General features: G+C 48.2%; 2 protein-coding genes across 2 annotated transcripts in view; both read right to left on the bottom strand.

Annotated features, from left to right (window-relative positions):
* Positions 1-12,290, bottom strand: part of LOC123351351 (guanylate-binding protein 1-like) — a 102,922-nt gene extending 90,632 nt beyond the window's left edge. Inside the window, exons 1-2 of the mRNA XM_044990642.1 lie at positions 12,084-12,290; positions 11,832-11,959 (exon numbers count right to left, since the gene is read on the bottom strand). Of these exons, the coding sequence (XP_044846577.1) occupies positions 11,832-11,959; positions 12,084-12,276 (321 nt within the window). The 5' untranslated portion in view covers positions 12,277-12,290. The remainder of the gene's footprint in view (positions 1-11,831; positions 11,960-12,083) is intronic.
* A 6,132-nt stretch (positions 12,291-18,422) lies between these two features.
* The window catches only part of LOC123352006, a 63,957-nt gene continuing 54,487 nt past the window's right edge, over positions 18,423-27,892 (bottom strand). The window contains exon 11 of the mRNA XM_044991690.1: positions 18,423-18,511. Coding sequence (XP_044847625.1) covers positions 18,423-18,511 — 89 coding nt within the window. The remainder of the gene's footprint in view (positions 18,512-27,892) is intronic.

Below are 27,892 nucleotides of genomic sequence, written 5' to 3'. Positions count from 1 at the left end.
CCTCCCTAGGTAACCCATTCCAGTGCTTCACCACCCTCCCAGTGAAATAGGCTGTGTGTGTGTTCCATTCTATGCATCCGAAGAAGTGAGCTGTAGCTCACGAAAGCTCATGCTAAAATAAATTTGTTAGTCTTTAAGGAGCCACAAGTACTCCTGTTCTTTTTTCAGTGAAATAGTGTTTCCTAATATCCAGCCTATAACTCCTTCACTGCAACTTGAGACCATTGCTCCTTGTTCAGTCATCTGCCACCACTGAGAACAGTCTAGATCCATCCTCTTTGGAACCCTCTTTCACGTAGTTGAAGGCTGCTATCAAATCCTCCCTCATTCTTCTCTTCTGCAGACTAAACAAGCCCAGTTCCCTCAGCCTCTCCTCGTAAGTCATGTGCCCCAGCCTCCTGATCATTTTTGTTGCCCTCCTCTGGATTTTTAAGGCCCATCTTGACAAAGCCCTGACTGGGATTATTTTGGTTGGTGTTGGCCCTGCTTTGAGCAGGGGGTTGGACTAGATGACCCCCTGTGGTCTCTTCCAACCGTATTCTTCTATGAAAGACTTTTAGGACGCTGCATGTAGTGATCTCATTTATAACCTGTATAGCCCATGGTATAAAGTTATATTGAGTGTTTGCATTGTAAACCACTGTAATTGTGTAACTCACCAAACAGGAAAAGATACATTAATAAGGTCAAGAGTTTGTACTATACACAAGATGGCCCACTGAAGGCAAATGAGATATTTTGTAGCATCAAAGCATAGAGACCCTTTTGATTACATTCCTAACTCCTTCCAAAATGGAGAGACCTACACATAAACCCATCCCACCAGTTTGGACTCTGGAATGGAGGGGACAGAAATCCCTGACAAGGAGAAACTGAATCTTCTAGATGCCCTGGACTCTGAGGGGCAAAGATTCCAAAACATAAGCAAGAGATCCCCATGCTGCTTGGCATGGGTCAGCCCTAAAAGACATGTAGTGCAGCTTATTATAGAAGTTTATATGACCTTTTATATCTGAGGCCTGGTCTACACTAGGACTTTAATTCGAATTTAGCAGTGTTAATTTGAATTAACTGCGCACCCGTCCACACCAGGAAGCCATTTAATTCGACATAGAGGGCTCTTTAGTTCGAATTCTGTACTCCTCCCCGACGAGGGGAGTAGCGCTAAATTCGACATGGCTATGTCAAATTAGGCTAGGTGTGGATGCAAATCGAACTTAGTAGCTCCAGGAGCTATCCCACACTGCACCACTCTGTTGACGCTCTGGACAGCAGTCCGAGCTTGGATGCTCTGACCAGCCACACAGGAAAAGTCCCGGGAAAATTTGAATTCATTTTCCTGTCTGGACAGTTAGAATCTCATTTCGTGGTTGGACATCGGGGCGAGCTCAGCAGCACTGGCAGCAATGCAGAGCTCTCCAGCAGAGGAGTTCATGTAATCTCTGAATAGAAAGAGGGACCCAGCATAGACTGACCGGGAAGTCTTGGATCTGATCAGTGTGTGGGGCGAGGAGTCTGTGCTTTCGGAGCTGCGCTCCAAAAAATGGAATGCAAAGACCTACGGGAAGGTCTCCAAAGCCATGAGAGACAGAGGATACAGGCGGGATGCAACGCAGTGCCGCGTGAAAATCAAGGACCCCAGACAAGGCTACCAAAAAATCAAAGTGGCAAACGGACGCTACGGAGCCTGCCACCACTGCCCCACCAGTGACCGTGGACTCTGACGATGGGACAGTGTCGACGGCCAGTTCCTCGGCGATGTTCGCGGACGGGGAAGATGAGGAAGGGTTTGTGGAGGACGAGGCAGGCGACAGCGCTTACAACGCTGGTTTCCCCGACAGCCAGGATCTCTTCAGCACCCTCATGGAGATCCCCCAACAACCCTCCCCGGCCGTTAACCTGGACCCTGAATCAGGGGAAGGAGCAGTCGGTAAGTGCTTTAAACATGTAAACTTTTATTATTAATGGAACAGGAATCTGAACTATGTGTAAAGGAGGTCTCTATATATATGGGGATAGAACAGAAATCCTCCTGGGAGATCTCCACGAAGCTCTCCTGGAGGTAATCGAAAAACCTCCGCAGGAGGTTCCTGGGGAGAGCTGCCTTATTGGGTGCTCCGTGGTAGCACACCTTTCCGCGCCAGGCTTTCATGAGGTACTCAGGGAGCATTGCCTCCCCGAGCACGGCTGCATAGGCCCCTGGTTTGTGGTGGCTTTCACGCAGCATGCGCTCTCTATCTCCTTCAGTGACCCTCCTCAGGGCGATCTCGCTCTGCGACTCCTGCATCTAATTAGGAAAATTATCGTAATGTTACGCCTGGTCCAAAGTATTTTTAAAAAATCTCCGGACAGACGGCGTAGCAGAGAGTCGGCACGCTGCTGCGTGACAAGCGTAACGGAAAGCCAAAGAATCAAATGGACGCTCATGGAGGGGGGGGGGGAATGAGGACGCAAGCTATCCCACAGTTCCCGCTGTGTCCGAAAATCATTTGCATTCTTGGCTGAGCTCCAAATGCTTCTAGGGTCAAACACAGTGTCCGCGGTGGTTCAGGGCATAGCTCGTCAATGTACAGCCACCACCCACCCCCAGAAGGAAAAGGGAAAGAAATCGTCTCTTGACTCTTGTAAATGTCACCCTATGTGTACTGAATGCTGCTGGTAGACACGATGCTGCGGCACGCTACGGTAGCATCCTCGCCCCCCCTCCCCCGCCTCATGGGTGACTGATGGTGCAAAATGACTGGTATCCGTTCTCATCATCAGCCTTGCGATAGATGGTGTAGTGCAATAGGACTGCTACCTGTTCTCGTCATCAGCCCATAAGTAGACGGCCTGCTAACCGTCTTCATCATAGCAACAGGGGGCTGAGCTCCATCAGCCCCCGCCCTTCATGTGTAAAGAAAAGATTCTGTACTGCCTGGACTATCATAGCAGCTGGAGGCTGCCTTACCCTCATTTCATTTCCCTAACAAGTCACTGTTTCTTATTCCTGCATTCCTTATTACTTCAGCATCCAAATGGGGGGACACTACAACGGTAGCCCAGGAAGGCTGGAGGAGGAGGGAAGCACCAGGTAGGGTTGTTGCAGGGGCACCCCCTGTGAATGGCACGCAGTTTGTCATTCCTGCGGGATCTGACACAGAGCGGCTGTGCTCTGTAGTTCTCTGATACACTGCAACCCTAGTACAGTTGCCCATATTCTAGGCAGGACTGTTTCTATTTTTAGATACTATAAAGGAGGGATTGACTCAGGGAGTCATTCCCAGTTTTGTCTTTTGCGCCCCCGGCTGATCTTGGCCAGGGGCACCTATGACAGCAGCAGAAGGTGTAGTGCAATAGGACAGCTACACGTCATCACCTTGCCAATTTACATTGGCGTGGTTGATGGTACAATATGGCTGATAACCATCTCTGCTGTCATGCAAAAGCAAATGAATGCTGCTGTGTAGCACTGCTGAATCGCCTCTGTCCACGGCATCTAGTACACATATGGTGACAGTGACAAAAGGCAAAACAGACTCCATGGTTGCCACACTATAGCGTATGCCAGGGCAATCCAGGGAAAATGGGCTCGAAATGATTGTCTGGCATTGCTTTCCCGGAGGAAGGAATGACTGACTACATTTACCCAGAACCACCCGCGACAATGAAATTTGCACCATCAGGCACTGGGATCTCAACCCAGAAGTGCAAGGGTCGGGGGACACTGCGATGGGGTGGAACAGGGGCAGAGTTTATGCTTTCAGGATTGCCTGCTGCAGGAGTGTGGATGAGATAGGTGCTGTGCATGCTGTTGTTCACAGACACAGACTAGACTGTGTTCATTGTTCAGAAAAATGTATCTTTGCAAGGAATTCACTCCCTTTTTCCCATCACACAGCTTTGACTGTCTCCAGACCTGCCACAGCATCCCCCTCACAGAGGCTGGCAAAGATTAGGCGGCGAAAGAGAAAGACACGGGACGAGATGATCGCTGAAGTTATGGGGTGCTCCCGAGCTGAGGCGGACCAGCAGAGCCAGTGGAGGGAGACCCTCTCTCTGTACCAGCGCTCACACAGCGAACGGGAGGAGAGGTGGCGTGAGGAAGACAAGCAGGCGACTCAAATGCTGCTTGGACTAATGAGGGAGCAAATGGACACGCTCCGGCGCCTTGTGGATGTTCTGCAGGACCGCAACCAGGAGGACAGAGCCCCCCCCCCCCGCAGTGTATCTGCAACCGCCCTCCCCCACCACAAAGTCCCATACCTCCCGTCACCCAAAGTAACCAGAAGGAGTGGTGCCAGGGGCCGTGAAAAATGTCACTGCACCCCAGCAGAGTGCTCAAGTACCCAAAAGCTCTCATACCCTAATTTTTGAGAATTCCTTCCCTTCCTGACTCACCCTAGCCCCAATCCCAGTTTAATCCCCTGACTGTCTGGTTAATTATTAAAAATACTTTGCTGTTAATTACTGTTTCCGTCATGCTTTTTTATACAACGCTGCGTTTGAAGGGGTGGGTGGTTGGGTGGTTGGGTGGGGAAGGGGGTAGGGTATTGCATAGGACAATCACTTTTAGCAGGGTACAGAGACGGGGGCAGGATCAGCAGCAGGTCACACACACAGTGCAGTCAGTAGGCACCCTGGTCGGTATGGGAGGTGGTTTGATGGTTCTGTGTGGGTCGGGGGGTACGTGACTTTGTAGCGGGGGAGGGTGGTTACAGATCTCATGCAACGGTCCCTGTCCTGGACCACGGAGCCACGCAGCAGAGGAATCTGTATCCGTCCTCCCCCGCCACAAGGCCACATAGCCCCCGCACAGAGTCCCAAAAAGGAGGGATGGCAGGCTCCGCTGAAACAACCTGTCCGGCACTGCAGACCGCTCTGGGAGCAGGAGCCTGTCATTCCTCGAGTTTAGAGGTGGTCTTTACATCACCGCACACCCTACCCAGCACAGTCTGCGTCCCAGTTTCAACCATTTAACGCAAAGTCATCAATAAAGAAACCTTTGTAAAGTTACAGTGGAACATGTATTTTATTTTTAAATGTGTGTTGGAAGTGGGGGAAGCAGGGTGGATGGGGTATGTAACTGCAGATGCTAGTCAACAGGAACTTGGTAAAGAAACAGGGGCAGGTTCAGCTTCTCTGTAAAGAAACTGAACAGTCACAGGTCACGCTGCTCGCTGGTACTTGAAGAGTTCCTTGTCGCTGTGCAAGGCGCCTGCATAGGGCTTCACGAGCCAGGGCATTAGCGGGTAGGCTGGGTCCCCGAGGATCACTGTAGGCATCTGCAGATCCCCAAGAGTTATTTTGTGGTCCGGGAAGAAACTACCTTCCTGCAGGCGTCTAAACAGAGCAGAGTTCCTGAAAACACGCGAGTCATGAACTTTGCCTGGCCACCCGACATTGATGTTGGTAAAACGTCCCCCATGGTCCACCAGTGCTCGCAGCACCATTGAAAAGTAGCCCTATTTCTCAGCAGCTGACTGTGGAAGAGGTTGACGATAAGGTGCGAGGAGTTGACAACGGCCATAACTGCAGCGGGCTCCGTGCTCGCAGTGCTGTGGCGCCCGCGCTGTCACTGAGCAGAAAAGTGCACGAACAGATTGCCCGCAGGCACTTTCAGGGAGGGAGGGAGGGTGTGATTGATGGTTCAATGATGACAGTTACTCAAAACCACCCTCGACACATTTTTTCCCCCAGCATGCATTGGGGGGAAATCCCAGAATTCCAATGGGCAGCGGGGAGTGCAGGAACTGTGGGATAGCTTCCCACAGTGCACCGCTTCCAAAGTCGACGCTGGCCCCGTTACTGTGGACTCACACAGTCGAATTAGTGTATTTAGTGTGGATACGCAAATTCGACTTCATAACGTCGATTCCACAAATTTGACTTAAGTTGATTAGAAATAGTCTTGTAGTGTAGACATACCCTAAGACTGACACTCATCTGCTTTAACCTTGAAAATGACTCTCTTATTTCTGTTTCCTTGTTAATAAAACTTTAGTTAATTACAGGATGGGCTAAAGCATTTTCTTTGAAGAGGGACCTAAGATACAAATTGACCTGGGATAAGTGACTAGTCCCTTGGGACTGGAAGTAATCTGAATAACATCGGTGTAAGTGTGATCGTTGGTGTAAGTGACCAACTTTCACATAGTTCAGCTTGCCTGAGTGGCCTGGCAGGCCCAAGGGGATTGTCTATGACTCCATGTTAGACAGTTATAGTGACCCTGGAGTTCACACTTGTTACTGGGTTGGTGAAATCTAATCATAGACCCACCCACTGGTTTGGTGTGTCTGCCCAGCTTTATGACAGTCTGCCCTCAGGTTGGCACTATTGGTCGTGAGCCACTAGAGGCACTCACTAGAGCATCCTCACTAGAGGCACCAGGTACTGAGCATGCCCAATCTCAGCTCCCTGCCCTAGTCTTAACACTATGTGCTTGTGACATGCACTGATCGTGCCTGTTCCCAGTGCCTGGCACAGACCTGGTCCTTCAGGCTTCTTGCTGCCCGACAAGAGCTCAGCAAGCCTGTCCTGGCTGGGACTCTTTCACTGGGCTTTCAGTGTGGCAGCTTGTCTCTCTCATCTCATCCCAGCCCCACACCACCACCTGGGCCTTCCTACCATAGCGCTGCCCACCACACTGTGCCAGAGCGGGGCTGGGGCAGGGAAGGGGGGGTGATCCCAATAGAGGAGGGGCTGCAGGGTGTGTGGGCAAGGGCTGGATTGGTCTGGATGAGGGTTTATAATGAGGGGTGGGGCACCACAGCTCAGAGCTCCATGCTCAGCTTCATGCCCACCCCATAGGACCATGGCAACAACTCATCTGCCCTGTCACTTACAACACAACAAGGGAACTTTCCACCAGCAGAACCATCCAGCCTCAAGTTGACCCCACAGCTCCCTCCCACCAGCCTTCCTGCCCCCCTCTGCAGGGATCCTCACCCCCACCTATGATGAAGTGAGACTTTTCTGAAATATTTTTCTGAATCCTATGTATACCTCAGTTTCCCTTATATATTGCATGGCTATCTGAGTGGGGGAGAGAAAAGACTAAGTCTGCTTTCAGGGCAGGCTAAAAGAGAATCATCATTAAAAAGGACTGACTGAGACAAACTCATAGCAGCAGAAAAATCAGAGATGATTGAAAACCCAATCCCCAGGACACTGACAGCCAGCAACCAATGAGCCAAAAGGAGGAGGATTTCCCTGCCTCTCAGCAGGGGAGCTGAGTGCAGACCCCAGCTCGAGAACAAAGGGCTGTGAGGGTTAGGGTGGGTGGTAAAGGGTTCACAGCTGGAAGGAGTCTGGACTGAGGCCTTGGCTACACTTGCAAATTTGCAGCGCTGCAGCAGGGTGTGAAAACACAACCTCTCCAGCGCTGCAAATAGCGGCGCTGCAAAGCGCCAGTGTGGTCAAAGCCCCAGTGCTGGGAGCGTGGCTCCCAGCGCTGTACGTTATTCCCCACAGGGAGGTGGAGTACGGACAGCGCTGGGAGAGCTCTCTCCCAGCGCTGGTGCTTTGACTACACTTAGCGCTTCAAAGCGCTGCCGCGGCAGCACTTTGAAGTGCAAGTGTAGCCATAGCCTGAGGCTCTCACCTGAAAGCTGGCTAAGGAGGTCAGACTATGCAGGAGACAAGGAGCCTGAACATGGGGGTTGGCTACAGCTAGGCTGAGTGCTGGGCTGAATGTACAATGCTTTAACCTTCCCTTCTCCATGCTGCCCCAAGGACTGTCAGGTCCTGTAGCCAAGTGACTAATAAATGGTTCCCTTGTTTTGCAAAGGCTGCCAGTGTCACTGTAAATACTCCCTGGGAGCCCTGCGCCCTCAAGGATCCAGGACAAGCCTCCAGCAGGGGTCTGGCTGGGCAGGATTCAGTGCAGGGAGCCCCAAAGGGAGATTGGGGTCACTGGTGCCAAAGGACCCAACAGAACTGTGTGGATCCTTGGGGCCTGGCACACTGAATAGATCATTCCCGGGAGACTGGTGACAGCCTGGGCATAGACCAGCCCTTGGGACTTCATGACACCATCCCTCTGGGCTACCCCTTCCCCCCAGCCTTAGCACCCCCTAGGTCACCCCACTCCTTCCCTCCCTTCTCAGGTCCTTAAAAGAACAAACTTGGGGGAGGAGGAATCTAGCTAGCTGACTAGCTGAGAGACTGAGGGCTGGAAGGAGTGAGCGTCACCATTCTGGCCACCACCCCAACCATCTCCTGAGGCTCTGGGATTCACAGTGACAACACTGGGCCTTCATTGTCCTGTTTCTGAGATATTTCTTGACCAGAACAGGCCAGAAAGAGAGAGGTCCAGATCACATTGCTACCTCCACTGGTTCCAGCTAAATTCTGAGAAATAGCTGGGATGTGAGACATTGGTTCCTGCTGTCACTCACCACCTCTCCATGTGTCTTTTTCCTTCCTCTCCCTATTTCTTGTCTTTCTTGCCTAGCTTTCTCCTTTTGTCTAACAAGGGTCTGGCTGCATATTTTGCAACCATGCTGTGAGCACATGACCGGAGAGGCAGCTGAAAGCAATGCCCCAAACAGCCTGCACTGGTACAAATTTGCCAGGTCTCAAAGGGGCTGATCAGAGTATGGTCTCGGCCTATGTTTCTCCAACACTAAGATTGCAAGTAAACGTCTGTACCAAAGAGAGAAGCTGCATTTTCTACTTCTGCTGTTCTTTTTCTCTCCTCTTTTGTGAGTGTTTGTCTTGTTTTGTCTTTCAGGAAACAGGATTGGATTTTAACAGCAGCAATAAGAGCACCAGCTCATCTCAGCTAACTACCCTCCCCCACCTCAAAGAATAATTATTACTATCTTTAATACCATCTAAGGCTTGGTCTATACTACAAAAGTAGGTTGGGTTAACTACATTGGTCAAGGATGTGAAAATTCCACACGCGAGTGATGCAGTTAAGCTGACCTAACAATTCTTCCATCAACACAGCTGCTGCCTCTCAGTGAGGTGGCTATGATAACAGGAGACCCCACCCACTGGCATAGGTAGTGTTTACACTGAAGTGCTACAGTGATGCAGCTGACACTGTAACATTGTAAGTGACAGACACTATCAAACCAAGGTTTTTTCCTTCTAAAACCTCTCTACTGTTAAAGGGAAAGGGAACAGGGATATTGTTCAAACAAAAAGCCCTAGTTAAGACTTTACATTTCAAAGGCTTTAACTGTTTTTCCTTCTTTTTCTGTTTCTTTAATAAAAGGTTAAAGATTTTTAATGGTGTGTTTGCCATGGGACTAAGCAGCCCAAAGTCTCTCTATTCCAAACCCCCAAACCATGTTGAACTGTTTAGTGTTGTACAGTGACAGAATCATTTCACACTCTTGACTCTCTGAGCTCATTTATTCCATCAAAATTAATGCAACAACACTAACTCGACCCCTGGCCCTAATGTGGCTCAGCAATAGGAGGATGGAAAGTTAGCCTCACCACAGCTAAATTTGTACCAGTATTTCCTTTACAACAAGGATGAAAACGGTCTACAGAAATTGTCTTTGGGGCCAGAGGATCATTTTAAAATTTTATTGTAGCTTGTGCACTGCTTGATTATTCTATAGGCGTTTGTGGTGGGGGAGGACATCATTTGAGGTTTGTAGTGACAGTTTTAAAAAGGGCCCATGTGACTCAAAGTTTTCTAGAGTTTGACATTTCCTTCTTTCCCTTTTCCACAGAACTACAACATTTGGACAGGTGAAACTGATAGATCTGATCCCTGGGGTGGTGTAGACGGGATGAATTATTGTAGAAAGTTGAAGTTTGTTTATCACGATACACACAAGTTACTGTTTTGACTGGCAGTATCCTGGCACCACTTTAGTCAATGTGGACCTTACACCAGTCCTTAGAACAGGGGGTTCTATTATGGCGGCCTTTCCCATGCTCAGCAACCCCTTTGATCACGCTGACACTGAGAGTTGCAGCTCCCTGTTTTTCTTTGATCACAGCCAGAGCAGCACTACCCTACCCTACTATACTACCCTAATGCTGGCGCTTACTGGAATCTTTCATTTGTCCGTTATTAAATTAATGCTGGTTTCCTTGGCAATACTTCAAATGTAAAATCTGAGTCTACATGTGGATTTTAAAGCATTTTGAGGTAACTGCTCATAAGTCAGAAACTTTAGTCTCAGAGCCGAACTTCCCAGAGCAGAACACAGGCAGAGGGCAGCTACATGTGCATCTCACACTTTCCAAGAAGGCTGCTGGGGGAGGACTCACCGTCACAGTACATGGGGGCTGCTCAGGGTCCATGTCACCTTGAGCTACCTGTGAACTGTGACATCAGGTTGCCTTCTGGCTGCAAGAGAGCCCCAGGCCTGCTGTACATACACGGGTGATTTTCTCTGGCTCATCAGCTTGGCTAGACCCAGACTGTACTTCTAAATCTCACCCTTCTTAACTTTTACAATATTTCTTTCCCGCAGGGACCGTGGGTCCCAGACACTAGCTGAGATCAGCAGGGCCATCCCTAGCTATTCTGGGGCTCTACGCAGCCCCCCATGGAGGGGTGTGGGGCCCCAGTCCTCTGTGGGGGGAAGGCCTCTGAGGGGAGGTAAAGGGGAGGAGGGGGCTGGCCCCAGGCCTCTGAGGGGGGGGGCTGGCTTGGGGGGCAGGGAAGAACCACCCCCCAGCACTCACTGGCAGCGTGGCTGGGGCCGGGCCGATGCACTTCCTACCGCTGGTGAGTGCAGGCCTGGCCCTGCTGCAGAGCTCAGGGGAGCGGGGGCGGGGCTGGGGCAGGGGCTTTGGGGAAGGGATGGATTGGGGGCAGGGCTGGGGCGGAGCAGGGGCAGGAAGAGGCAGGGCAGGGACTGGAGGAGCATGCTGCTGCGCAGGGTTTCCTGGTGCCCTATGCAGCTTCGTACCTTGCGTGTGGGTCAGGACGGCCCTTGAGATCAGTCTCAGGTAGGTCAGATCAGTTTGGGAGAATCAGAGCAAAAAACCAAACATCTGAGCCATAACACTGTGATGTCACATAGGGGTTTTTTGTATTTTTTCTCCTGCTGATGTTAGCTCATCTCAATTGATTGGCTTCTTCCAGTTGGTATGGTTACTCCCACCTTTTCATGTTCTCTGTATGTATAAATATCTCCTGTCTGTGTTTTCCATTCTATGCATGCGAAGAAGTGAGCTGTAGCCCACAAAAGCTTATGCTGAAATAAATGTGTTAGTCTCTAAGGTGCCACAAGTCCTCCTGTTCTTTTCGCAGATACAGACTAATACGGCTGCTTCTCTGAAACCTGTCAGTAAGCAAGTCTCAATCTTAACTATAGCACAGCTTAATATCTCTGCCTTAATATCTTGGGAAAACATTGTATTGTGGTTATTTTGAGCTAGTGCTTTTTAAAGGAGCTGTTGCCTGGACCAGTGAATTTTTCATGTTCTTGGGTCTCTCTGAGTTCAGTCATTTCCACAGCACAGTAAAACTAGAGGATAAACACCAGATGCCTCTGAAACGTGAGAGGGAAAATGAAACTTCTAAAAGCAGATGAACTTTGCATCTGTCTATCTAGGAACCAGAGGCGGCTCTAACAATTTGGCCGCCCCAAGCAGTCATTTCTGCGGGAGGTGCACCGGAGCCGGGGGACCAGTGGACCTCCCGCAGGCATGACTGCGGAGGGTTCGCTGCTCCCGGGGCTCCGGTGGACCTCCCGCAGGCATGACTGCAGACAGTCCGCCGGACCCGACTGCCGCCCTCCAGGGAAAATGCCGCCCCACGTGCGCGCTTGGCGCGCTGGGGTCTGGAGCCGGCCCTGCTAGGAACTCATGTGACCCCCTTCATCATATGGTAGTACCTGTTCTCACCACACAGCAAAAGCCAGCTCACCTTCTCCACATCCCCCAGCCCTTCAGTGTCCAGCAGCACCAGGGTGTGGTCAGGTTTTCCAGGGTGGGGCACACACCACATCCAGATGCCTTTGGTGTGTGACTGGATTGTGGAGCCCAGCGAGAACCCTGGGAAGAGAGGACAGATTTCATATAAACACAGACACACAGTACACCTGCCCGAGGTCACTATGAGCCCCAGAAAGTAGCAGGAAATAGCACAGGAGGGGGCACATGACTCCAGGTCTCTCACCTTTTCTCTTGCCAGCCAAGGAGTTCATGAGGTAGGATTTGCCTGTGCGGTACATTCCCACAATGGCCACCACCACCACTGGCTGGGTGATGCCCTCCAGGATCTTCACAGCCTGGGAGTTCACCTGCAGGGCCCCGCTGGTGCTGTTCTGAATGAGGCACATGGGCTCCTCCATGAGCATTTCTGAGGCCATCCATCCTGGGCGGAATTGATCTGTAACTGAGAAAACAGACGGAGCTAGCCGAGCAGGTACACTGCAGGGATTCACCACGGGGGATAAGGCACAGCAGGAGGCAGGTCTGATGTAACACCATCTCACCAGGCAAACAGCTCACTGAGTTCTCAGACAGGACAAACCCCTAGGGGAACAGAGTATTTTCCCAAACAGCTAAAGGTTCAACAGCATGGAAATGCAGAGAGAAGGCACCATTTTAAAAATCACACACACACTGGGAAGTGCAGAATAGCACTGTTCAGACCCCCCTCCAAGTGTCAGTAGCAGGTGCTGGGCTGCCAGGGGCACTAGACACCCACAAGGGTGGTGCCATATCACCTGCCAGGACTGGGAGTGCACAGTGCAGCTTATGAAAAGTCAGCTCAGGTCAATGACACACTATAGGCGTAGCATTTGAGCTCTACAACTCTTGCCAGGTTTCATATATGACAGACCTTGCCCATTTTTCATAGTAAATGAATCTACAGTCTCCTTTCCTCTGTCTCTCAGCTTACCACTTCCTTTGGTACGCTCTAGGATTTTCCCTGGCCCCAACTAACCATTTTGTGAATTTTCCTTCCTTCCAGTTTCTGTCTCCTGCCCCACTTGGGACGTTTCCCCACTCACAGCCACGCCCAGTCTGGAGATTCTTTGTCCCTCTCCTGGAAGAAGCTAGAGGGTGCAGAGAAGGAGCCAGGCCCCAAACCCGGTGTTGAACAATAACAATGAAGGTGTGACAATGCTTTCAGCTGGGGGTAAGATTCCTAGCTTGAAGAGACATCCTCGCATTAGCTCTAGCATGCTAGCTTGATCAAAAATAGCCGTGTAGCCGTGGCAGTGCAAGTGGCAGGAGGGGCTAACCACCTCGAGTACCACCCTGAACAAGACCCTACGTATTTACTGAGCTCTCCCTCCTTAAATAAGGAGCAATTTCTGTCTGTGTCACTGTAGGATGTGATGGGCTGTTGGGATGGAGGAACCAACTAGGGGCAGAGCTCGTCTTGACCTGCTTCTCACAAACCGGGAAGAATTAGTAGGGGAAGCAAAAGTGGATGGGAACCTGGGATGCAGTGACCATGAGATGGTCGAATTCAGGTTCCTGACGCAAGGAAGAAAGGAGAGCATCAGAATACGGATCCTGGACTTCAGAAAAGCAGACTTTGACTCCCTCAGGAAACAGATGGGCAGGATCCCCTGGGAGAATAACATGAGGGGGAAAGGAGTCCAGGAGAGCTGGCTGTATTTTAAAGAATCCTTATTGATGTTGCAGGAAAAAACCATCCTGATGTGTAGGAAGAATAGTAAATATGGTAGGCAACCAGCTTGGCTTAACAGTGAAATCCTTGCTAAACTTAAACGCAAAAAAGAAGCTTATAAGAAGTGGAAGATTGGACAAATGACCAGGGAGGAGTATAAAAATATTGCCCAGGCATGCAGGAGTGAAATCAGGAAGGCCAAATCACACTTGGAGTTGCAGCTAGCAAGAGATGTTAAGAGTAACAAGAAGGGTTTCTTCATGTATGTTAGCAACAAGAAGAAAGTCAAGGAAAGTGTGGGCCCATTAATGAATGAGGGAGGCAACAGTATGACAGAGGATGTGGAAAAAACTAATGTACTCAATGATTTTTTTGCCTCTGTCTTCACAAACAAGGTCAGCTCCCAGACTGCTGCACTGGCCAGCACAGTATGGGGAGAAGGTGACCAGCCCTCTGTGGGGAAAGAAGTAGTTCGGGACTATTTAGAAAAACTGGATGAGCACAAGTCCATGGGGCTGGATGCACTGCATCCGAGGGTGCTAAAGGAGTTGGTGGATGTGATTGCAGAACCATTGGCCATTATCTTTGAAAACTCATGGTGAACAGGGGAGGTCCCGGATGACTGGAAAAAGGCTAATGTAGGGCCCATCTTTAAAAAAGGGAAGGAGGAGGATCCGGGGAACTACAGGCCACTCAGTCTCACCTCATTACCTGGAAAATTCATGGAGCAGGTCCTCAAGGAATCAATTCTGAAGCACTTAGACGAGAGGAAAGTGATCAGGAACAGTCAGCATGGATTCACCAAGGGCAAGTCATGCCTGACTAACCTAATTGCCTTCTATGAGGAGATAACTGGGTCTGTGGATGAGGGGAAAGCAGTGGATGTGCTATTCCTTGACTTTAGCAAAGCTTTTGATACGGTCTCCCACAGTATTCTTGCCAGCAAGTTAAAGTATGGGCTGGATGATTGGACCATAAGGTGGATAGAAAGCTGTCTAGATCGTCGGGCTCAACGGATAGTGATCAATGGCTCCATGTCTAGTTGGCAGCCGGTTTCAAGCGGAGTGCCCCAAGGGTGGGTCCTGGGGCCGGTTTTCTTCAATATCTTCATTAACGATCTGGAGGATGGCGTGGACTGCACTCTCAGCAAGTTTGCAGATGACACTAAACTTGGAGGAGTGTTAGATACGCTGGAGGGTAGGGATAGGATACAGATGGACCTAGACAAATTAGAGGACTGGGCCAAAAGAAACCTGATGAGGTTCAACAAGGACAAGTGCAGAGTCCTGCACTTAGGACGGAAGAATCCCATTCACTGTTACAGACTAGGGACCGAATGGCTAGGAAGCAGTTCTGCAGAAAACGACCTAGGGGTTACAGTGGATGAGAAGCTGGATATGAGTCAACAGTGTGCCCTTATTGCCAAGAAGGCTAACGGCATTTTGGGCTGTATAAGTAGAGGCATTTCCAGCAGATCGAGGGACTATTTGACATTGGTGAGGCCTCATCTGGAGTACTGTGTCCAGTTTTGGGCCCCACACTACAAGAATATATTGAAAAATTGGAAAGAGTCCAGCAGAGGCCAACAAAAGTGATTAGGGGGCTGAAGCACATGACTTATGAGGAGAGGCTGAGGGAACTGGGATTGTTTAGTCTGCAGAAGAGAAGAATGAGGGGGGATTTGATAGCTGCTTTCAACTACCTGAAAGGGGGTTCCAAAGAGGATGGATCTAGACTGTTCTCAGTGGTAGAAGATGACAGAACAAGGAGTAATGGTCTCAAGTTGCAGTGGGGGAGGTTTAGGTTGGACATTAGGAATGATTTTTTCACTTGGAGGGTGGTGAAGCACTGGAATGGGTTACCTAGGGAGGTGGTGGAATCTCCTTAGTTAGAGGTTTTTAAGGTCAGGCTTGACAAAGCCCTGGCTGGGATGATTTAGTTGGGTTTGGTCCTGCTTTGAGCAGGGGTTGGACTAGATACCTCCTGAGGTCCCTTCCAGCCCTGATATTCTATGATTCTATGACGTTCTTCCTGGGAAATGAGCCTAGCGCATCAAGTGTCTCCCATAGGTCCAGGACATATTGTGCTGCATTACTGGCCTGAGATAGTTCCTCCTACATTTCTTGAATGAGGTCTAAAATCCCTTGAGGTTGCCTTTCATATAACAATTGAAATGGTGAGAAGTCAGTGGAGGATTGTGGGACTTCTGGTATGGTGAACAGGAGAGGAGGGAGCAACTGCTCCCAGGCAGGAGTGTCGGAAGCTCCCTAAAAGTGTGTGGAGGGGCCTGCCAGCATCCAGACTGTGGCCCTGTCCCTGCTCAGCCTCTTCCAGCCCCCATGCCACCTCTTCCCCTGAGGTCCAGCCCCCTTGCCACCTCCTTCCCTGAGGCCCCACCTGCTCCTACCCCCTCACCCCATTGCTCCCCCTTAATGCAGGAAAAAAGTGAGAGAGCAAATCCTTCCCACTTTTAAAAGTGATGGGGGCATGGCCACCCGGCACCCCTGGGCCCAGTTCCGGATATCTGTAAGGGCAAATTTTCAGAGCATTGTCTTTAGTGTTCTGTTGAAATCTTTCCACTAGCCATATTTTTGAGGGTGGACAACAGAGGTCCTGAGAACCTTGATTTTCCACAACTGGCACAGTTGCTTAATCCTCTGGGACATACAGTTCGTTCTCTGATCTGTTAAGATTTCCAGTGGTACCCCGAGCTGAGCAATGATTTTCTCAAGTTCAGCAGGCACTGTGCATTCATAATGGTACTGCATACCTGTTTGCTTAGCCTACTGTAACAAAAGTGAACCAGTAGCCTGCTGCACAGTTATCCAAGGGCCCAACTATGTACACTGCTTCATGGAGACAGGTTTCAGTGATAGCCATGTTAGTCTGTATTAGCAAAAAATATGAGGCGTCCTTGTGGCACCTTAGAGACTAACAAATGTATTTGGGCATAAGTTTTTGTGAGCTAAAACTCACTTCATCAGATGTATGAAGTAAAAGATACAGGAGCAGGTATAAATACATAAAAGGATGGGGGCTGATTTACCAAATGTTAGGTCAGTCTAACGAGATAAATCAATTAACCGCAGGATACCAAGGGAGGAAAAATAACTTTTGAAGTTGTAAGAGAGTGGCCCATTACAGACAGTTGACAAGAATGTGTGAGTAACAGTAGGGAGAAATTAGTATTGGAGAAATTACATTTAGGTTTTGTAATGACCTAACCACTCCCAGTCCTTATTCAGGCCTAATCTGATGATCTAGTTTGCAAATTAATTCCAGTTCTGCAGCTACACATTGGAGTCTGTTTTTTAATATTTTTTGTTGTTGAAGAATTGCCACTTTGAGGACTGTTAATGAGTGACCAGAGAGGTTGAAGTGTTCTCCTACTGGTTTTTGAATGTTATGATTCCTGATGTCAGATTTGTGTCCATTTATTCTTTTGCATAGCGACTCTCTGGTTTGGCCAATGTACATGGCAAAGGGGCATTGCTGGCACATATCACATTGGTAGATGTGCAGCTGAACAAGCCCCGGATGGTGTGGCTGATGTGGTTAGGTCCTGTGATGGTGTCCCTTGAATAGATATGTGGACAGAGTTGGCAACGGGGTTTGTAGCAGGGTTTGGTTCCTGGGTTAGTGTTTTTGTTGTGTGGTGTGTAGTTGCTGGTGAGTATTTGCTTCAGGTTGGGGAGCTGTCTGTAAGCAAGGACTGGCCTGTCTCCCAAAGTCTGTGAGAGTGAGGAATTGTCCTTCAGGATAGGCTATAGATCCTTGATGATGCACTGGAGAGGTTTTAGTTGGGGGCTGTAGGTGACGGCTAGTGGTGTTCTGTTACTTTCTTTGTTGGGCCTGTTTTGTAATAGGTGACCATCCATGGTGGTAGTAGGGTGTCATCATTCTTCTTCTCAAAGATGTCATCCTAGTTGCTGTATTTGGGGGGCAGTACTGGAGTCAACTCTGGTGGTGGTCCCTTCTGACCTACGGCCAGGATCTGGGGAGGTGTGTTGGTTCTGGGATTCATCAGATAGTGAGTGTAGGCAGACTTGCTGGCAGAAATTGGAGCAGAATCTCACCTGGTGCTATACCAAAGGATGTGTGGATCATGAGCCACTAGCCAAAAAAAAAAATGCCAGTGATTATGGGGAAGTGTGGTGAGAAGATCATTCAAACTGAAGGACTTCCCATTTATCCCAAATGGCAACTTCCAGAGGTATGATCTCCTGTGTCATTGGCCCTGATGACAGGAGGGAGCCATTTATAGTTTCCACTACGTGGTGGACAGTCTTTGGTTGAACTGGAATCCCCCAGCTAGGACTGTATCAGCATCTTTGAAGTTGTCTGCTGCCCTGGAATCCACCAGTGCCACTGTGGCTGAATTTGGTGAGGCTCCCCTGGAACATGGAGGCAGAGCTGGACTTTAAGGTGTGGAGAGGGCTCACCATGTGCGGGGCATGCCTCAGTGAGGGGAAGGAGGGCATTGTCTCAGGGTTCACCCAGGCCAACCCAACAAAGGACTGGTCATGGTCATTTCCCAAATTAGTCATGATAGAGCTGGGGATGGGCAGTTGGCAAGAATATGGCCAGATCCTCCACAGTAGAAATACAGCCCATGGTGGAGAAGGCACTCTTATTCCTCAGGGGTTTCATGGTATTCAGAGTGACCCAGCTGCATGGGTTCGGGGTCCAGGTTGGATCCAGGTGTCAAGGGGCACTGGCCAGATGGTAACTCAGACCCTTGCCTTTCCTCATGTTGTTCACTGAGCCTATTGTTGATGCATATGACGAGGTCAACAAAGGCATCTAAGTTGGTCAGGGCCCCACACGAGCTAGTTCATCCTTGACCTCCTCACATAGTCCTCACCAGAACTAGTAGAGCTTGGCCTCCTTGTTCCACTTAGTGTTGGAGACTAGTCGCTGGAAGTGGGTGGCATGGAGTTTGTGCAGAGCCACCTCTGCTGAGTGGGCACAGTGGAGATCATCAAATATGGCAGTAAACCCCTGGAGGAAGGCATCCCAGTTCAATACTGTTGGGGTCACTTGTTTGAGTAGATGCAAGGCCCAGTCCAATGCATCTCCCATCAGGAGACTAATAACAAGACCTAGTTTTGCTTCGTCAATGAGAAGGACTGGGGGATACGGCTGCCCAGAGGGAGGGCAAGTGGGGCAATTTGCCCCAGGCCCCAGGCCCCACAGGGGCCCCTGGCTCCACGAGAATGTCTGAGGATCCCCCTCGGCCCCCGCCCCCACCTTCCCCCATCCCCCAGCGCCTCAGTGAACCAAGTCCAGGAGTGGCCCTGGACAGCGCAGCTGCGATGTGGCTCCGGCGGGACCTGAGCTCCTTCGGCTCAGAGCCACGTGGTAAGGGGGCGGAGCTGTGAGCTCTGGCTGAGGGGCAGGAGCTCAGGTCCCACCGGAGCCATGCCACTGCAGCACTGTCCAGGGCCGCTCCTGGACGCAGTGCGCTGAGGCTCCAAGAGAGGGGAGAGGCAGGGGTAAGTGGCATGGTAAGGTGCTGGGGCCGTGGGAAACACACGGGGTACATAAGGAATTTTTCAATTAACTATCTATGACGATTTGGATCACAGAACCCCCCTGTGAGCTGCCACCCACCTGATGTGCCAAGACTACTTCTGCCCCTGCTTTCCCTGCCAGCTCAGGACTCCAGCACCCTGTCTTGCTGAGCCAGACACGCCCGTCTGTTCCCACAAAAACCCAGGGTCTGAATTACTTGCTGCAGGTTTACCTGAAAGCAGCTAACAGAATTGTTCCTGTTTTTAACACTCAGATGCCCAACTCCCAATGGGGTCTAGACCCAAATAAATCCATTTTACCCAGTATAAAGCTTATACAGGGTAAATTCATAAATTGTTCACCCTCTATAACACTGATAGAGAGATATGCACAGTTGTTTGCTCCCCCCGGTATTAGTACATACTCTGGGTTAATTAATAAGTAAAAAGTGATTTTATTAACTACAGAAAGTAGGATTTAAGTGGTTCCAAGTAGTAACAGACAGAACAAAGTAAGTCACCAAGCCAAATAAAATAAAATGCACAAATCTATGTCTAATCAGACTGAATACAGATAAGATCCTCACCAGTTCCAGAATGCTCCTTTTACAGACTAATCTCCTTTCAGCCTGGGTCCAGCAATCACTCACACGCCCTGCACACTGTCCTTTGTTCCAGTTTCTTTCAAGTACCCTAGTACCCTCTTTAGCCATCTGAAGACCACCATGGAGGGGTCTCCCAGGGGTTTAAATAGACTTTTTCTTGTGGGTGGAGACCCCCTTCCTCACTCCTGTGCACAGTCCAGCTCCAAGATGGAGTTTAGGAGTTACCTGAGCAAGTCACATGTCCATGCATGACTCACAGTTTTTACCTCCCGAAATCCAGGCAGATGTTGGCTTAAGTCATTTGAATTTGTACTTCTTACTACAATATGGTTTAAAGTGCTTTAGTGCATTGATGATAAGAACAAGGTCCTACAAAGCTCCCAATTAACAATGGAAGAGGAAGCTAAACATGTGAGCAACTTAATCAAGGAAATTCAAACAATGAAAGATTCTTGGCCAATTTTTTTTGAAGAAGTCAAACAAATCACTTCAAGCCTCGGCATTGACCCAAAAATGAAAAGTGACTCAAGGATCTGGAAGAACAAGCGATTCTTTGATGACACAGGGGATGCAGATTATACGTTTGACTCTCCCGATATTCAGTTCAGAGTACAGGTGTTCTTCCTGACAATGGATTTGCTTCTATCAGAGCTAGGCGGTCTTGGTGAAAGAATGGCTGAAGTCTCAAATTTATTTTCACCCATTTTGTGTCCGCCAGATAAAGTGGATGAATCTTCTATAGAAAATTTTGTTGACACTTTGGCCACAGCATATCCAAAAGACCTCCAGAGAGAAGATCTTAAAGAGGAACTTAGAATCTTTTACAAAATAAAAGAAGATTCCAACTTAAGAGGTGATGGACATATAACCTCTGCACTTACACTTCTTAATGCTCTCTTCAAGAAAGGGTTGGAAAATGTGTTTCCACAGATTTGTATTTGTTTATGCCTACTAACAGTGTTGCCAGTGTCGGTAGCATCGGGAGAGCATGCTAAGCTAACATTGATTAAAAATTGTTTGCATTCAGCCACCGGGGAAGAAAGGCTGAACCATTTGCTCACTTTGAGCATAGAATATGAAATGGTCAAAGACATAAGTTTTGATTACATTATTAATGAGTTCACCAAAATGAAAGCGAGGGAAAAATTGCAGCTGTATAATTAATGTTCAGAACAATTTGTAAAAAAACGATGTCATAAGAAGCATTATGTAATTGCAAATGTAGACATACCATTAAAGCATTTAATGTTTTTAAATCACGTATTTTGTGCATGTATTTTCAAATTATTAAAAATTAATTTTTGAATGTATTTCACTGGTTATTTTTTACATTTGCAAATACATGTTATTATAGTATTGCAACTTTTTTTATAGAAAGGGCCCCTGAAATTGCTTTGCCCCAGGTCCCCTGAATCCTCTGGGTGGCCCTGCTGGGGGAGCAACAGAAACAGCAGGAGGTGTTGGTTAAGACCACACTGAACTTTTGGAGGTCCCCATTAAAATCTTCTGGGAGGGGATAGCGGGACCTGGATCAGGGTGCACAGCCACAGTGTGTGCCCGTAGTGCAGCTGGGTCACCTGCTCTCATAGCAGCTGGTTATCTGTGGTGTGCTGGGCCGGCTGGACTCTCAGGGCCACATTTTCCTCATGGAGCTGGGTGGAGCGCCTGCACAAAGCTTAGTTCTCTGTTGCAAGCTGCGATATTTGGGCTTGAAGCATGGAGAGTTCTTCCTGGGAGTGGTCAACCCATTCAGGCATCTCCAATACCCTCAGGAAGTGATCTGCTGCCTCCATGTTCCCTCAGGGTAGGCCTTTACCACGGGCTAGGGTGGAAATTGTTAGGATGCCAACAAAGGCAGTCAGGGCAAAGGCTCAGAGCAGAGGCAAACCTGAGGCTAGGAGTAGCTGAGGAGTTTGTAATCAGGTTCCGGGCCAGGATCAATATCAAGTGTCAGAGTCTGAGTCAGGTTTCAGGTTCTGAGTCAGGAGGAAAAATCTAAATCAAATCTGAGGTCAAAGTCATGAGCTCAGGAGCAAGGAACAGGAATGGTCATGGGAACTGCAGGAGATCTATGCTGCTGCCTGGATCTTCTTGGAATGCCCCATGCTTCTATATGGGGCAGGGAGCCAATCAGGAGCCATAAAGATGCTGCCTTTCAAAACCCCTGGCGGCAGGACTTCCAATGATCTGTGACCACTGCAGGTCAGGGGCAGTGGAGTGCAAGCTGCTTACAGCTGCTGCTGGGCGGCGGGCAGGAGATGTCAGTGGCTGAGAGGACCAAGTTCTAGACCTTCAGGGCCTTATACATTTTTCACTAACATACATAACAGAACTCTTTACTCGTTTTCCCTAATACACCTGTCAGGGTTCCCTCCCCACTCTGAACTTTAGAGTACAGATATGGGGACCCACATGAAAGACCCCCTAAGCTTATTTCTATCAGCTTAGGTTACAAGTATGCTGCCACCACCAAGCAAGTTAAACAAACATTTAGGGAGAGCCACTTGGAGCTCTGCCTTTCCCCAAATATCTCTCCCAAGCCCCTATCCCCCCTTTCCCAGGCAGGCTTGAGAATAATCCCCCCAAACCCCTACACCCCTTTTCCTGGGTAGGCTTGAGAATATCCCTTCACCAATTAGTCCTGGTGAACACAGATCCAACCCTTGGATCTTACAACAATGAAAATCAATCAGGTTCTTAAAAGAAGAATTTTAATTAAAGAAAAAAGGTGATAGGAGTACCTCTGTAAGATTACAATGAAAGATAAGCTCACAGACAATCAGATTCAAAACACAGAGGATTTCCCTCTGGGAAAACTTTAAAGTTACACAAAGAACCCAAATTTACCCTCCCTCTTATTTGCAAAAGAACTCACAAACAAAAATGAAGTAATCTAACACATTTCTTCTCTAAATACTTACTACGCTATAGCAGTTGGATGGTTCCTTCTTTTTCTGTCTCCGGCAAAAGCAAACACCCAACAGAGACAAAGACTTTTTCCCCCTCCCAGATTTGAAAGTATCTTGTCCTCTTATTGGTCTTTCTGGTCAGGTGTCAGCCAGGTTATGTGAGCTTCTTAACCCTTTACAGGTAAAAGAGGAATTAACCCTTAACTGTATGTTTATGACAACACCCATGGCAGGTATAGCTTCATGCATACCATTTATAGGACTATTAGTTGAAGTACCAGGCAGGCCATAGGTAAGCTTTACTACCAGCTTCACCACTCTCCCAGTTTTATGCATTGTAATATGCACTTTCCCTGGTACAGGCTGTAAATCCACACCAGGTTCTGCATCCTGCACAGGAGAGTGTCTAATGGGCAGTACCTCCCCTTTCTTGGGCATCACCAAGGGCATTTCACCCCCTGCAGCTGTATTCACCACTGAGGGCTGTAGTGCAGGACTCAGTCAGTGGGGCCTCAAAGGGCCTCATGGTCCTAGGCTATGGGGAGTCGACAAAAATACTTAAATGCCAATCATCAGTTTCATCACCAGAGATACTCTCATCTTCATGTTGCTGTTCAGTCACTGCCAGACCATCCTAGACATGTGGAACAGCCTGATTTCTAGTAGTAAACTTAGTTGCTGTCTCTCTCCCAGGTTCACTTTCAGGGAACCGAACTGCTCAATAGGCAAGAAGTGATTCCTGTGAAGAGTTCTGACATTTCTCCTTCCTTTTTCTCTCCAGAGCTGACATACAGGAATCCCAGGTCATTTCTGAACGACCTGATAGGGTTCTGAATTCCTTCTGTATGCCAGCTAGTTCTTCCCTTTTACTCCCAAGTTTCTTATCCAAACCCGCTCACCTAGAAGTAGTACTTACTCCCTTATTCACCAGTCATGTCAGGTCTTATTCTGAATTGCAGTCTTTGCTGCTGCATCCATACAGAGATGGCAGAAGTTCTCCAGCTTGTTGCTTTAATTTCTTTACATATTGAAGTTATGTCTCAGGGCCACCTCCACCTGGAGTCACTCCCAAAGAAATGTCCACAGGAAGTCTCACTTCCCCCACAAACATTAGATAATAAGGGGAGAATCCAGTAGCATCGTGTGACAGGTTGGGTCACAGAAACTCTCTCAAGTCTGTCACTAGATGTGCTGGGATACCACTGAGAACAAATCTCCCTGCCAGAAAAAGCTTCCTTCCACTCCCATCTTGCTGAGCTAGACACACCAGTCTGCTTCAGCACAGACCAAGAGGTTGGGCCAGGGCCCCCTGCAGTTCACAGAAACTAAGATTCACTTAGCCCAGGGGCTTCTCAGTTAATAGGGACTTTCCCAGCACCTAATATTCAGTCTTTCTGGGAGCCTAAACTCTGAATAAATCCATTTTACTCTGTATAAAGCCTAAACAGGGTAAACTCATAAATTGTCCACCCTGTATAACATTAATAGAGAGATATGCACAGCTGATTACTCCCCCAGGTATAATTGCTTACTCTGGGTTGATTAATAAACAAAAGTGATTTTACTAAGTATAAAAAGTAGGATTTAAGGGGTTTCAAATAATAACAGACAGAACAAAGTAAGTTACCAAGCAAAATAAAACAAAACATGCAAGTCTAAGCCTAATACATTAAGAAACTGAATACAGATGAAATCTCACCCTCAGAGATGTTCCAATAAATTTCTTTCACAGACTGGATTCCTTCCTAGTCTGGCACAATCCTTGTTAGTCCCAGCTCAGGTGGTAACTAGGGGATTTCTTCATAACTGGCAGCCAAAGACCCCTAATGGAAAGGATTCCAGGGCCTTTTATATTCTCTCTCTTGTGGGCAGAAGCCCCTTTGTTCTTCTGTGAATTCACTGAAGGGTTGACAAAGAGCAGCGTAGCCCTCACCAAATGGCCTATAATATTTGCAGAACCCCAAGAAACTCCATTTTTTTAAGGTATTGGCTCTTGGTTACGTCCTCAAGGCTTCCAGCTTGTCCGAATCTGCAGCAACTCCATTTTGAGGGATGATATGCCCTACATACTTTATTTTTCCTGACAGAACTGGCCATTTTAGGGAGGAGGGATAGCTCAGTGGTTTGAGCACTGGCCTGCTAAACCCCCAGGTGTGAGTTCAATCCTTGAGGGGGCCATTTGGGGATTGGTCCTGCTTTGAGCAGGGGGTTGGACTAGATGATCTCCTGAGGTCCCTAATAATCTATGACTTTTGTAGCGATAGTTTTAATCCTTGTTCCTGTAGGCAGTCCTGCACTTTCAACAACCGTTCTTCGTGCTCTTCCAAAGTGTGACCGAACACTATCAAGTCCAGGACTTCCAGAAGGTTCATGTCCCCAAACATCCTCTGCATTAATCTCTGGAATGTGGCTGGGGCCCCAGATAGTCCATGGGGCATTCTCAGAAATTTGTAGAATCTGAGTTGACAGATGAAGGCTGTCTTTTCCAAATCAGCTGGTCCCATGGGTATCTGATAGTATCCGCTTCTCAGATCCAAAAAAACAGAAAACCAACAGCTTCCTATTAGACAGTCTAAGGCATCATCCTCTCTTGGGGTGGGATACTGGACAGGGATTGTACATCTATTCAAAGTAAAATAATCTACACACGTGTACATATCCATTCTTTTTTCTGGCCACAACAGATGGGGAGGCATAAGGACTTTTAGAGTTCCTGATGATTCCTGCCATCTTCAATTCCTGGATATATTTCCAAACATCTTCCACACTGGCAGGTGCTAGCCTCCTTGATCTTTCCTGGAAAGGCCTATCATCAGCCGAATGTGATGTTCATCCCCACTGGCAAAACCCACATCCTACTCACAAGTGGAGAACTCTTCGGGTCTTTGCACTAGTTTCTATTTCCCTCTCTCTTTCCATACTGGAGGAGTTGGGGAGTTCCCAAAGATTAAACTTCTCCTGGGTCAAATAGTGTCTCTCTGTGTTCCTTGCAGGTGGCCCAGAATGTTAATATATAATCCTCTCTACTTCCAGTGCTTCCAAATACACCCTCCAAAGTTAAGATATACTTAGGCACAGTTTCCTCTGGGTAGGATGCCCTGATAGATTTAGCAGCAGCAGGTCTTTGCCAGTGCTTAATTTTTAATAAAAAAGGTGCCAGGGCTGAAACAATGATTTAATTTTAAAATTTAAACTTGTTATATCTTTGAATGGGCAGCAGTATCGTTGTCATTATTACCAATGACAATAATACCTCTGCACATTCAATCATAACAAGTTTGTTTGAAAGAGTAACCTACAATACATATTGATGTTAGATGTTTACAACCACGTGTGAAACTTTCACTAATATAGTCACCACTGTTACAAAATTGCAATAAATCATGTACAAAGTATGCCTTGTAAGGTATCACCGGAAAAGTTATAATCTGCTTAGTATCATTATCCTGTTTAAATGTGTGTATCACCATTGTGCATGAAGTTATGAAATTTTGCTGTATGCTTGTTACTAAACATGTGTTCCTGGGTAACACCCACAAGACAGATTTACATCAAGACTAGCCAGCCATGTGTTGATGGGCCATTAAGGAGAATCAACTCTTCCTGTGGGCCCCTCCCACTGACGCATCACAGAGAATGTGGACAATGAATACCTCATGACTCAGAAGGGCACATACAACATGTGATGCATGGCCCCATGTTTGAGACAGTAACGTTCCATGCACGTGGACATGGGACATAAATTGGAGACTATGATCATCACCTCCTTGCCTCTTTCCTGTTCCACATCTCTGGACTATGATTTCTAACAAAAGGGAGCCTGAACAATGGACTGAAGTCTCCGTTTGTTTGGATGTACCAGAGATACTTATTGCAAACTGGCAGGACTTAACATGACTGCCATTATCCTGATCTACAGACTGAAATCAACTGTAATGTATGATTCACTTTAACCTTTTAATAACTTTCTTCTTTTCATTTTTATTAATAAAGCTCTAGTTACTTTACTAAAGATTGCTTCAGAGGTGAAAGTAAGCCGGTACGGTACGGCGTGCCCGCAAGAGCTGGTATGGCATGCCAGACTGGACTGGCTTCCCTGGTGGTGATTTAAAGGGCCTAGGGCCCAGCTGCTGCGGGGAGCCCCGGGCCCTTTAAAGTGCTGCCGGAGCTCCGGCAGCAGGGCTTGGGTGGTATTTTAAAGGGCCTGGGGCTCCCTGCAGTGGCAGGAGCACCAGGCATTTTAAATGCCCATCAGAGCCCTCTCACCCTGGGGTAGTGCCAGCAGGGCTCCCCCAGTGATTAAAAGGACCCGGAGCTCTGGGGCGGCCAGAGCCCTGGGCCCTTTAATTCACCCCAATCCCTGGCAATGTGATGTGGCCGTTAAAAAAGCTAATGCGGTCTTGGGATGCATTAGGCGAGGTATTTCTAGTAGAGATAAGGAGGTGCTAGTCCCATTATATAAGGCGTTGGTGAGACCTCATTTGGAGTATTGTGTGCAGTTTTGGTCTCCCATGTTAAGAAGGATGAATTCAAACTGGAACAGGTACAAAGAAGGGCCACTAGAATGATCCGAGGAATGGAAAGCCTGTCGTATGAAAGGAGACTTGAGGAGCTTGGCTTGTTTTCCTTAACCAAAAGAAGGATAAGAGGAGATATGATTGCACTCTTTAAATATATCAGAGGGATAAATACCAGGGAAGGAGAGGAATTATTTCAGCTCAGTGCTAATGTGGACACAAGGACAAACGGATATAAATTGTCAGTCAGGAAATTCAGGCTTGAAATTAGACGAAGGTTTCTAACCATCAGAGGAGTGCAATTCTGGAACAGCCTACCGAGGGAAACAGTGGGGGCGAAGGACCTCCATGACTTTAAGATTAAGCTAGATAAGTTTATGGAGGGGATGGTATGATAGGATAACGGGTTTAGTCAATAGGTCAATAACGTGCCACACTGGTAATTAGTACAAAGGGTCAATGATAGGATATTGTTAGCCTTTTTCCAGAGGGTCTGGCTGGAGAGTCTTGCCCACATGCTCGGGGTTCAGCTGATCGCCATATTTGGGGTCGGGAAGGAATTTTCCTCCAGGGTAGATTGGCAGTGGCCCTGGAGGTTTTTCGCCTTCCTCCAAAGCATGGGGCAGGGGTCACTTGCTGGTGGATTATCTGCTACTAGAAGTCTTTAAATCATGATATAGAGCATTCAACAGCAGAGTCAAGGTAGAGTATTATTTCAGGAGTGGGTGGATCATCTTATGTGGCCTGCATCTTGCAGGAGGTCAGACTAGATGATCACAATGGTCCCTTCTGATC

This window comes from Mauremys mutica, chromosome 17, assembly GCF_020497125.1.
Source record: "Mauremys mutica isolate MM-2020 ecotype Southern chromosome 17, ASM2049712v1, whole genome shotgun sequence".
NCBI classification, from domain to species: Eukaryota; Metazoa; Chordata; order Testudines; family Geoemydidae; genus Mauremys; species Mauremys mutica.
This window is presented reverse-complemented; position numbering and strand designations above follow the sequence as displayed.